This window comes from Felis catus, chromosome D2, assembly GCF_018350175.1.
Source record: "Felis catus isolate Fca126 chromosome D2, F.catus_Fca126_mat1.0, whole genome shotgun sequence".
In the NCBI taxonomy this organism is placed as follows: domain Eukaryota; kingdom Metazoa; phylum Chordata; class Mammalia; order Carnivora; family Felidae; genus Felis; species Felis catus.
Genome location: NC_058378.1, coordinates 11,468,230 through 11,480,664, shown reverse-complemented (window position 1 = coordinate 11,480,664; position 12,435 = coordinate 11,468,230). Strand labels below are relative to the sequence as shown.

At 43.2% G+C, this 12,435-nt stretch overlaps 1 protein-coding gene across 9 annotated transcripts in view; it reads left to right on the top strand.

Moving 5' to 3' along the window:
• Positions 1-12,435, top strand: part of RYR2 (ryanodine receptor 2) — a 757,942-nt gene that overhangs the window by 432,469 nt on the left and 313,038 nt on the right. For all 9 annotated transcript variants that reach the window (XM_023240368.2, XM_023240367.2, XM_023240360.2 and 6 more), the window contains 3 exons: positions 67-283; positions 2,335-2,439; positions 5,346-5,449. In XM_023240368.2, the coding sequence (XP_023096136.2) occupies positions 67-283; positions 2,335-2,439; positions 5,346-5,449 (426 nt within the window). The remainder of the gene's footprint in view (positions 1-66; positions 284-2,334; positions 2,440-5,345; positions 5,450-12,435) is intronic.

Sequence of the window (12,435 nt, the reverse complement as noted above, 5' to 3'; positions counted from 1 at the left end):
TTTTGTTGATGAGGTGACTTGCTATACACCAGAGCTGTCACTGACACTGGCCCGCATCCTTTTTAGGGTACGCTTTCTACTTGGGGGGAGACATGGAGAATTTAAATTCCTTCCTCCACCTGGGTATGCTCCTTGTTATGAAGCTGTTCTCCCAAAAGAGAAGTTGAAAGTGGAACACAGCAGAGAATACAAGCAAGAAAGAACTTACACCCGAGACCTGCTGGGCCCCACGGTTTCCCTGACGCAGGCCGCCTTCACACCAATCCCTGTGGACACCAGCCAGGTACGCGGAGCAGGCGTAATGGCGGCCACTGGTACCGCCACACTGTTGTACTGTTCTCATGTGCCATGGTTTTCCGACGCTTTTATCCGCAACCCTCAGGAATGCATCTGACAGTCCTACGATTCATGTGTATAATTGAAGCACGTTTCATAAAAACAATGCTTACCTTTACCACTTCCTCTCATCTATTTTCTGTTTGATTCGATTCTATTTTTTTTAAGGGTGGTCTCAAGCCACTACATTGATTTCCTGATGCGCTAATGTGGGTCACACCTGGAGGTAATGGATGCTAATTTTAGAGTGTAGTTTTTTAAAATTTCTCCTCCCATCTCGATACACTATTATTTTAAAGCAATTTTTAAAGCAATTTTTCTTAGGTCGAGATTGAGATTGTGGGCTTTGGAGTGAGTCATAGCACCCAGGGTCAAATGCTTACTTTGGGACCTTGAGGAAGTTACTCCCCTAATCAATTAGGATCCTAAGGGTACGGTTAATAAATAACACGTTAGCACAATACTTTGCAAACAGGCACCCAAGAAATATTAGCCTTCATTCTTGCTTTTCTGTTTCATACATGTGTACATATCCCGACACAGACAATGAATTAACTAAATATGGCTCTATCTTGACACTGAAGTAACTTCAATAAGGTTGGCTAGATATTCAGTGTTTGTATTACTTTCGAAGATCCAAGGGATTGCTTCTAGATCCTGAAGTAGAATCAATACCAGGCCTCAGAGGGTCCAGTTGTTTGGCGAACACTTGCTTAGCTCCTGGCATCCTCTTTTCTGTCTCGTCATGCTGAATTTTTATATTATTTAGTAAAAGGAGCAAGCTTTGTTCATGCCTAAAGCTTCCTGTGTGTCGTTTCTGGCTGCACGGTGGCAGGATAGGTGTGGTGCTTCCAAAGTGTGGTAGTAAACACCATTAGGAGGATGGAACTGGGCCGGGAGGGACGGTTGGATTCTGCGGTGAGAACACATTGAGGATTTCTCGAGACCTAGAGTATCTCTACTGTTGTGGGGACAGGGAGCAGTGACAGCCTGCATTTCTGGGGCAACTGCCTCATCAGCGAACGTTGTGGGCAATCGCCTGCCCTCTGTTTGTGGAGGGACTGGCTGTGGGGTGACACGTAAGTGCGTCACCAGACGTGAACAACCAAGCCCTCGCCTTGAAAACCATTCGTGTTCTTTGTGAAGAGGTCATTAAACTTTCTCTTTTTAAAATATTTATTTTTGATAGAGAAAGTGGGGGAAGGGGAGAGAATGGGAGACAGAGGATCTGAAGCACGCTCTGCGCTGACAGCCAAGGGCCCAGTGGGGGCTTGAACTCATGAAATGTGAGGTGATGATCTCAGCTGAAGGGTGCTTAACCGACTGAGCCACCCAGGCACCCCTAAACTTCCTCATTTTAATGAGAGCATGTAAAGATAGTTTTCCCTTAGAAGCTCATACTTGGAAACCAATGAGAGTGGTAGAGTAGAGTTAAGGGAAAACATACGTCACTACAATCAGATATTTATAGACTCAGAGAGCCTATGGATTATCCTTTGGCCACTGAATCGCCTTCATTCTGGCCTATGGGGAATGGCCATGTTGGTTTAAGAACTTTGAGGTGATTTCTCTTTTAAGTGATGCACACTTTGGTAGCTATGTCCCACGCCCATGAAGGCATCTTTCTTAATACTGACTGCCCCCACCAACACTCTTTTCCTTCTTCCCAACTTTTCATATATTCCCTTGGAAACATAAGCTGTCCCACCCAAAGTCTCCAAATTACCTAAAAAATGTTTAGCTATACCTAATTATATTTTAATAACTACATTAGAATGTTTAGAACCTTGTTATATTAGTTTTGATGGTATATGATGGTTTTATTTGGTTCAGCTCACTGTGAGGATAGTTAGCACTGTTTCATTGCATTTGTTTCTGATGTCTTTCTTTCTTTCTTTCTTTCTTTCTTTCTTTCTTTCTTTCTTTCTTTCTCTCTCTCTCTCTCCCTCCCTCCCTCCCTCCCTCCCTCTCTTTCCTTTTCTTTTCTTGTAATTTTAGATTGTGTTACCTCCTCACCTGGAGAGAATAAGAGAAAAACTGGCAGAGAATATCCATGAACTCTGGGTTATGAATAAAATTGAACTTGGCTGGCAGTATGGTCCGGTAAGTAATTTTGAAATTTATTTTCAGATTTGTTAATACATCTTTCTGAAAACCTAACTTTTTCTCACTCATCCTGCTATGTGGCAACATGAATCGATTAGATTGATTTTTCCCCTTACATATTAGTTTTTGTCCAGTTTTTCATTACGAGAGGGGACAACATTATTGGCGTGTCTGTTGAAGGATGGCTTGGTTGCATAGACCATTGAAAAGTTGTCGTTCTTTAGGCTGAAAGTTATATTTTTAAATCAAGGTTAACATATACAGACAATAAGCATTGATTTCTAAGCCACTTGGAAAAAAAAAAACCTCATTGAAATTGAGAGTGAAAGCTGAAAATGAAATCAGTCATTTTTCTTTTCCCCTCCCTGGTGTTTTACTTCTTTTAGTCTTAACTGTGTAGCAGTCAGTACGGAGCCTGTGGGCAGAGGGTCATAGTTGATTTCATAGGTGGAAAATAGGCTGAGATACAATGATTGAATATATTTCCAACTTCGTATTTAAAGATCTCCGTTTATACTTTGTCAGTAAAATTTAGATTAAGGAGAAAAAGCACTTCCTATGCGATTCCATGTATCCTAGACTTATTTTTAGCAGGACTGTGAGAATACTTTTATTTGTATAATGTTATTAGTCTAAATATCCCAAAGATTGTACTTTCTTATATTTGACTGAATATAGAAATGGGTGTATTCATTCTGTCGTAATTTATCGCATTGAGCTTTATTTTTTTTTAATTTTTTTTAATAATTTTTTTTAACGTTTATTTATTTTTGAGACAGAGAGAGACAAAGCATGAATGGGGGAGGGGCAGAGAGAGAGGGAGACACAGAATCGGAAGCAGGCTCCAGGCTCTGAGCCATCAGCCCAGAGCCCGACACGGGGCTCGAACTCACGGACTGCAAGATCGTGACCTGAGCTGAAGTCGGACGCTTAACCGACTGAGCCACCCAGGCGCCCCTATCGCATTGAGCTTTAAATAAAGAACATTTAGGATTAGTGTTAGTGGTGATACCGCATAATACCCCATTTAGCAGTAATACTGTATGATACTCTAATTCCTCACATTTATGTATTATTTAGATAAATACATTTTCACTTTCCATTTTCACATACAATCTCACAGGTTCCTGGATTAAATTTTCACAACAGTGCGCTGGGCTATGTGTTATTTCAGTTTTACGGGTGATGATGTCTCCTCTGAGAGTCCTCACAGAGGGAAGGGCCTTGAGAGCAGTCACAGGGATCGTCAGGAGCTAGGACTGGGATCCAAATTTTCTAGCTTCTAGTCTGGAACTGTTTGCACTGTAAGATCTGCCGAGGCTCTTAACAGTCCCTGAGGTAGGAGATGGTGAGTTTCACAACTGTGTGCCTGGCAGTGGGGAAGGAGAGACATGATTGCAAGACGTGTTTTGGAGTTCAGGTATCGGATATGGATAAGAGAGGGAGGGAAGTCTGGGCAGATTTTTGGTTTTAGCTTGGACCTTTGAGAGGACAGTAGTGTTATTCTCTGGTATAGATAATAGAGGGGAAGAGGACATAACGTAAATGGGGAGTAGAGTATCAGGACTTGGACACATGCACTTCCACTTTTATGTTTAGAATTCATGTAAAATCCTGTGATTCTAGATTTCATTTCCAGAGTCACACATTTAGTCAAGTACATACTGTATATGCTTTTGCCTAAGTCCTGTTCATTTGTAAAGATCACTAGGAAGAAAAAACAATATGTTATTTTTAACATAGTGATGCCTGAAGAGTTTTTTAAAAAAATCTTTGCTCACGTTCGCACACTTTTTATGTGGCGTTTCTAGAACCTGGTAATTATTCCCATGGAGTAATTTGTACCCTAACAGCATATGACTGTCATCTAGTGCTACCAGGGACCAATGCCCGTGTCACTTGGGTCTCCAAGAAGATTAAAAAAAAAAGTATTTAGTAATGTAAGGATCTAGAACAGATTTCTTACTAATTGATTCCTAAAGTCTTGAATTTTGTTTACTCTTATTGCTAATACACACTTTTAAGGATTAATGTGAAACGTGCCTGTATTAGGCTGATTTTGTTAAGGTGAAGGAATGATTTGTGTTATCTGGAGGTTGCAGCGGGTGAGATCAACAACTGGAACCATCTCAAAGATCAGTCATGCTGCTGACTGACGTCTCCAGTCCGTTTGGCTCTAAACACATAAAATGACTATACATGAAAACTAAATCATCACTGCACCTTCTTACATAGAATTCATTTCAGTTTACAAAACATTTGTTAAGTGCCTGTCACGTGTCAGGCATGTTCTAGGTGCTGGGAATACAGCAAAGAACAAAAGAGAACAAAATCCCTGTTTCTTTGGTCTTACTTTCTAGTGCCAGGAGATAGACAATACAGTAAAGTATCCGGCCCGGCAGACCAGAATTTGTTAGCAGGTGGAATTTGTTATGGAAGAAAAAGAAAGTGTAGGGTGAGCGGGCAGATGGCCGCATTGGGAAGGTGGATAGGATAAACCTGGTTGAGAAAATAAGATTTAAACAAATGCGGGAGGGGGCTGAGGGGGCGAGCTGTGGGTGTCCGGGTAGAGCAGGCATGGGACCTGGGGCCAGGAACTGTGACAAACAGAACAGGGGGCCCAGAGAACGCCAAGTTTTACCACTGACCTCAAACATTAATGTGCCGGGGGGGTTCCAGGGCGAATTTGCTAGGGTGATGAGCTGGGGCTTCCTTCTTGCTTCCCCCCTCCACTTTCCCCCTCCACTTTCCCCCTCCACTTTCCCCCTCCACTTTCCCCCTCCACTTTCCCCCTCCACTTTCCCCTTCCACTTTCCCCTCTACTTTCCACCACACAGATGGCTTGCCGTTGCTAGTGTCTGATATTGGAGACTATTACATGAGGATTTTCTGCCCTGTTTCAGGTTAGAGATGACAATAAGAGACAGCATCCGTGTCTGGTGGAGTTCTCCAAGCTACCGGAGCAGGAACGCAATTACAATTTGCAGATGTCACTTGAGACCCTGAAGTGAGTTTGTTAACTTTTCCTGTTTTCCTATCTGCCTTACGTGGAACAAACAAGGTATCGATACAGTTCATAATTCAGCGTTGAAGTTAGAACTTTTCACAATGCACAGGTGGATTGGATCAATATTTGTTGGGAATTAGACTTTGACTTTGTCATTTTATGTCTTTATAAAGTATTTCCCAAAGAGCATCCTACACATGGGTGTTACAGAACACAAGGGCTCTGTGATCAGATATAGTGCTGCTCAGAGTGTGGGCCATGGACCAGGTCAGTCACAAATTGTTACTGATTTGTGACAAGATAAGAAAAGCTACTAACAATAAGTGTCTAGAAACTTTTATACCAATTCAAGGGAGCAATTTCATGTCTTACTGAATAATTTATAAACAGTAATTTATAAATAATTTACAAAATGTAAGCTTGTATTTTATGTCTTCATTTAAAAAATTTAATTTTCTCGGGGTACCTGGGTGGCTCAGTCAGTTCAGCGTCCGACTCTTGATTTCGGCTCAGGTCATAATTTCATGGCTTGTGAGTTTGAGCCACATTCAAGCACTGTATCAGGGTCTGAACTGACAGAACAGAGCCTGCTTGGGATTCTCTCTCTCTCTCTCTCTCTCTCTCTCTCTCTCCTTTTCAAAATACACACATACCTACATACATACATTTTACATTAAAAAAAACACATGATTTTCTCTGACAAGTTTTTTTGTATTTTATCAGAGAATCAGACCACTACAGGCTAGAAATGAAAAGAAAATTGGTCCTTCATCACAGATAGTTTGAGAAACACTGCTCTAACACATTTTAAAGATGCTGAGTTAAAATAATTAAATAAGTTTTTATTTTTTACTGATGGATTTTCCAGTACTATGAATCTTTAAATTGGGGTGGAATCCATTTATATTTCCCCAAATTATTGAGCTATACCGTCTTTTTTTCAGAGGATACCTCAGGACCATTTGCCACACTTTGAGAAAGGCTACTGTAGACTGTTCGCATGCCATCTTAAAAAAAATTTAATGTTTATTCATTTTTGGGAGACAGAGAGCGAGTGATGGAGGGGAAGAGAAAGAGGGAGACACAGAATCTGAAGCCTGAAGCAGGCTCCAGGCTCTGAACTGTCAGCACAGAGCCCGATGCAGGGCTCCAACCCATGAACCATGAGATCATGGCCTGAGCTGAAGTCGGACACTTAACTGACTGAGCCACCCAGGCGCCCCTTGCATGTCATCGTTAAAGGCAGATGTGCTTTTCAGTGACTCTTCCAATTGCTGTCATGAAATGTGCCACTTAACCATTGCAAACGAAAGAATGAGGTGGTATAAAATAAAGGAGGGAGAACAATGTTACATTTCAATACAGCAAAGTTCAGAAAATATTTTTGAAAGCACTATCATGTTTCTTTTATTCCTTTTCTGTCCTTGATGACCCTCTAGGACTACATTTGTTCAAATGGGTCACTTATTCTAATTCATGCTTATAGTAGGCTTATACGCTGCGTCCGTTTTTATTTGTTTCAGTTTTGTGAAGGGTAAGGAGTTACTTCCGTGGAACCAATTTTACCAAGGATTCAGAACATAAAACTTAACCACCTTGTCACACTCTAGGTTTCGCGTTCAAGTATATTTCTTCAAAGATGTGATAGTAATTAGCATTATGGAAATTAACATATTGGGCATAGGATGAGTTTAGGTTCTACTATTGAGTTAAAAAGAAAGGGAAATATATACAAATCAAGTAAGTTGAGAACCTACCAAAGATAAAAATTCGCAGCGTGTGCCGGTGATAAAGAATGCATAATGCATGGCTGTGACCTGTGTACCCCGTGTTTGGGATGCCCTGCCTTCCTTTGTGTCTTGATGAGAGGCTTGTACATTTCAATAAGTAATTCACAGCAGCTCACCATTTGCCCATCTTTGACAACAAAATGTTTTATTGAAAGGTCATGGTCGAAGATAATTTAGTTAAATTTGCAGTACACTCCCTATAATTTTAGTGATTGGCAACTCGGCCAGCTATTGCAAAGGGCGAATCCTGGGAAGCAGTGAGGTGGAGAAATCTCTGTATTTGCATTTAGTGTGTTGAGTTTGACTGCATGTAATCTGATCTCATTCCTAAGAGCCATTGGTGGCTGGTTTGATTAATCATCAGAGTGCATGTACCATGGTGCTGTTGCCCATGGTGAATGCTAATGACCTTTTTCATGAGCCAATTCTCAATAGTTTATGGTTTTACAATGAGCTGATTAAATCTATTTCTTTAAAAAAATCTTTTTGAGTGTGTTTATTTATTTTTGAGTGAGAGAGATACAGAATGTGAGCTGGGGAGGGGCAGAGAGAGAGGGAGACACAGAATCTGAAGCAGGCTCCAGGCCCCGAGCTGTCAGCACAGAGCCCAACACAGGGCTCAAACTCACAAACTGCGAGCCCATAAACCGCAAGATCGTGACCTGAGCCCAAGTCAGATGCTTAACTGACTGAGCCACCCAGGTGCCCCTAACCTATTTCTTTAAAAATTTACCTTAGCACCGGAAGAGACCCCACCTCTCCAAAGTTTGGCCCAATCTCAGTAGTTTAGAGAAAGCACAGTAGTTTCTTCCTGTATTTTCTTTAGTCCTTTGTTTGAAAGTCTCCAGAGCAAAGAAGGAGAGAACAACTTTGACTTTGGTTGGTATAGGTTCAAGCACTTGCTGTTCTAAAGGAATCTTAGATTTTTCTGAACCTTAGATTTTCTTCCCTTATTGAAATGGGGGTCATAGTGAATCTACCTTGTGGAATTGTGGGGACTAAATCGTAGAATACTGATGAAGCCTTGAGCACTACATGTCTGACACGCCATAAGAATATCATGGGGGTGATTAACGCTTTATTCATTTGAATTCTGAGAAGTGCCAAGTAACAGAGAAGCAAAAGATTACTCCAGCATATCCCTTATTTGGGGTTAAAGGGTTATTTTAAGTGAATTTGAATTTTGGATGCTCTTCTGTGAATTTTTTGTTGTTGTTGTGCCAATTGTTGAGAAAAGACAACGTCAGATTTGATAGTCGTCTGTGTACTGTAGAGTTCTGCAGACTTCTGGCACCTTCTCTCAGGACGGCACAGTGGTTACAGCATGCCTGCCAAGCCCTGTCCCCAATTTAACCAGTGTTCCTAAAATCTTAGTTTCTGATTTATTCCCAGTATTTTCTGAATTCCAGATATTAAATTTTTTTTAAGCTTATGTATTTATTTTGAGAGACAGAGATGCATGGGTCAGGGACAGGTAGAGAGAGAGGGAGAGAGAGAATCCCAAGCAGGCTCTGCACCATCAGCATGGAGCTCGATGTGGAACTTGAGCCCATGAAACCGTGAGATCATGACCTGAGCCAAAACCAAGAATCAGATGCTAAACTGACCAAGCCACCCAGGCACCCCGATCTTAATTATTGAATAAATGACTTATGTTTGGGAAGTGAAAGTTATAATGATTTTTAGTCAACATAGTGTATACTTGCATAGAATCTTTCTTTGGAAGGGGCGCCTGGGTGGCTCAGTCGGTTAAGTGGCCGACTTCGGCTCAGGTCATGATCTCGTGGCCCGTGAGTTCGAGCCCCGCGTCGGGCTCTGTGCTGACAGCTCAGAGCCTGGAGCCTGTTTCAGATTCTGTGTCTCCCTCTCTCTGACCCTCCCCCATTCATGCTCTGTCTCTGTCTGTCTCAAAAATAAATAAACGTTAAAAAAATTTTTTTAAAATAAAAAAAAAATCTTTCTTTGGAAGTTAATAAAAATCGAGGAAGACTATGACAGTGTTTTTCTTCTGGTCAAGTAATTTTTTCCTTAAAATTATTTTTGGGAAATGTGATTTGTCTGCATATGTATGTAGGGAGGAATGAGATGAGGAATCGGGACACAGGGACACCAAGGGAAGCAATATGGAACCAGGGGAGAAAAGTAGCAGTTGAGAGAAGAGGAGTGATTTTTGTTTAAAAGAACATGTTTCCTGGGCGCCTGGGTGGCTCAGTCGGTTAAGCATCCGACTTCAGCTCGGGTCATGATCTCGTGGTTTGTGAGTTTGAGCCCCGCGTCAGGCTCTGTGCTGACAGCTCAGAGCCTGGAGCCTGCTTCGGATTCTGTGTCTCCCTCTCTCTCTGCCCCTCCCCCACTTGTGCTCTGTCTCTCTCTGTCTATCAAACATAAATAAAATGTAAAAGAGCAGGTTTCCCTTCTAGTTTTGTATCTTATTTTAGTTCAGTCTCTTGCTGGCAACAGTTTTCCCTGTCTCTAAATATTGTGACTCTTCTTACCGTTTATTTATTTATATTTGAGAGAGAGGGAGCACAAGCAGACAGAGACAGAGAAGGAGGCACAGAATCTGAAGGAGGCTCCAGGCTCCAAGCTGTCAGCACAGAGCCCAACATAGGGCTCGAACCCACGAAGTGTGGGATCATGACCTGAGCCGAAGTCGGACACTCAACCGACTAAGCCACCCAGGCTCCCCTAAATATTGTGATTCTTTCTGTTCAGTCCTGGGCTCAGTCTTCTCTCTGTTGCAAAGTCTTTGGGCATTCTCCTCCCACGCACATACCACACAGGTGCGGACAACTCCCTAGATGTACATCTGTACTCCAGACACCTGCCCTGTGCGTCTCCCGTTCTTCAATTGGTATTTTCCCTGTTTGCGTCTGAGGCGCCTTGACCTACAGACTTTCGTCCCCTGTGAATGGCATCTCCATTCATCCTGCTGCATAGACTAGAAGCTTAGGAGTCATCCTGGACTCCTCCTTTTGTTTGATCCCTGCTTCCAACCCATCATCAGGTCCTCCCAAGTGTATCTCCAGTCTTTCCCTTTCCCCGATTTCCACAGCACTCCTCTCAGTCTGAGCCATCATCACGTGTCACCTAGACTGTCATGGAATCTCCTCACTGCCCCCCCCCCCCCACTTGGCTTCTTCCAATTCATTCTGTGCACAGCAGCAGGTCTCGGCTGCCTGGATGCAGTCATATACATGTTGCTTAGAACTGTTCGGTGGGTCCCCACTGCACTTAATCAAATGTCCCAGCCTCATGGGTCTGTATAAGCCCTGGGCGATCTGACACCTCCCACTTCTCAGTGTATCTAATTCCTGCCCTTGTTCCAGCCCCGTGGTTTCTTCCCTCCACTGATTCACATTTTGTCCTGCCTCCTATATGCCGTTCCTTTGGCCTGGAAAGTTCTTTGCCTTACTCCTAGATAGGCCCCTCCCTACCCATTCCTCACCGTTAGGCTTAAATGTACTTCCTTGATGAGACCTTCCCCATGACCTCCCCACTCTCTCTTATAACACCTTGTAGTATTTTTTATAGCTCTCAACACAATTTTTAGTATTACTTTCTGAGTTATTTAATACGTTAATATTTACTATTGGACCGGAAGCTCTATGAAGGTAGGGGCCGCGATGTTTTGTTTTGTTTCGTTTTTATTCACCGTCATAATACCCAGTTCCAACAAAGCATCCAGCACAGAAAATTTACTCTGTTGCCAAATTGCTTGGATATTGCAGGTGTACCTCAAACTTTGTGATTTGTTTAACCCCTCCAGTCTCAGGCTTTTAAAAAGCGTTCTTCCCCTCGAATGGTGAAGCGCCCCCGTAACACACACCAGCTATCTCAGAGTCGCTTCTCTTTCCCCTCACCCAGGGCCTTCTAATGATCCTCTAGTCCATCCACTTCTTTCTTTTCTTCCATCGCTAATGATGCGATTAGCCCTCCAGCTCCTCCCGTGCTCCCGGCGTCTCGTACCACATTAACCTAAGCTACCGTTATTAACCATCTGAAAGTGGCATGCACTCCCCACGGGTCCAGCGGAAATGTATACATTCTCCTCTCTTCTCCTTCCGTGCTTGGTAGCCAGCTGGTCGTTTCTGAACACTTAGGTCTCCACATCATTCTCCCAATTTACATTCTTTTTTTTTTTTTAATGTTTATTTATTTTTGAGAGTGAGAGAGAGGACGGAGGAGCAGAGAGAGAGGGAGACACAGAATCTGAAGCAGGCTCCAGGCTCTGAGCTGTCGGCACAGAGCCCGACGGGGGTGGGGGCTCAAACCCACGAACCGTGAGATCATCACCTGAGCTGAAGTCGAGGCCCAACCGACTGAGCCACCCGGGCCCCCCCACAATTGACATTCTTTTAAAACAGCTTTCCACCAATCTTTAGATGAAGACAGTGCCTTAATTTGTATAAAAGTCTACAAAGTCTGGCCTCCCCTCTAACCAGCTTCATCCTATGGGAGGGCTACTCTCTCTCTGTCTTGCCATCACACTAGCCTTTCTGACTCACCTGTTTGCATATTTCTTTCCAGCCCAGGGCTTTCTATGTGTCCTCTTCCTGGCAGGTTCCTCTCTGGGCCCTGTTCTCATCCCTTACATCTCCGATTGCTCCCTCAGGAAACATTTGCGGTTTCAGTAAACATTCCCTGACGCAGTAAGGCCCCCTTTCGTGGACACGCGCCCCTTCTGTATCTCTCAGCGTAGACACTTCCTCTCCTGGTTTGTGTAATCACAGGATGGCCTCTCCACCAGACCCTGCATTTCTTGGGGGCGGGCTTCTCATTTACCCACCATTTTTCAGACTTTACCCAGAACCTGGTAAATGTTCTTTGAATGAGTGAAGCAATGAATAGGCAATAAAGCTCAGTCTCTAACCAGGCTCTTCCATACCAAGTGCTCGTCATCTGCAGGGTGCCTCGTGTTCCCTCCGTGGCTCTATGCCAGTCTGTTTACCTGTTTCCTGTGGCTGTCTGCTGTAAGTACTACATTGCCCCATGGACCAGTTTCGGCTGTTTAACCTAGTAGTATTTACTGAAGACATGTGCAAGTTACTGCAGATATCTGCGGTTACTAAGACAGAGACAGGGAACCTACCGTCGGGTAGTCTGTTTCTGCCCCGTTATTCTGTTCTTCTCTGCCGTGGACTAGGACACCTAGCCTCGCCCAGGCTTCCCTGGGCACGCTTTGTAGTGTGCTCT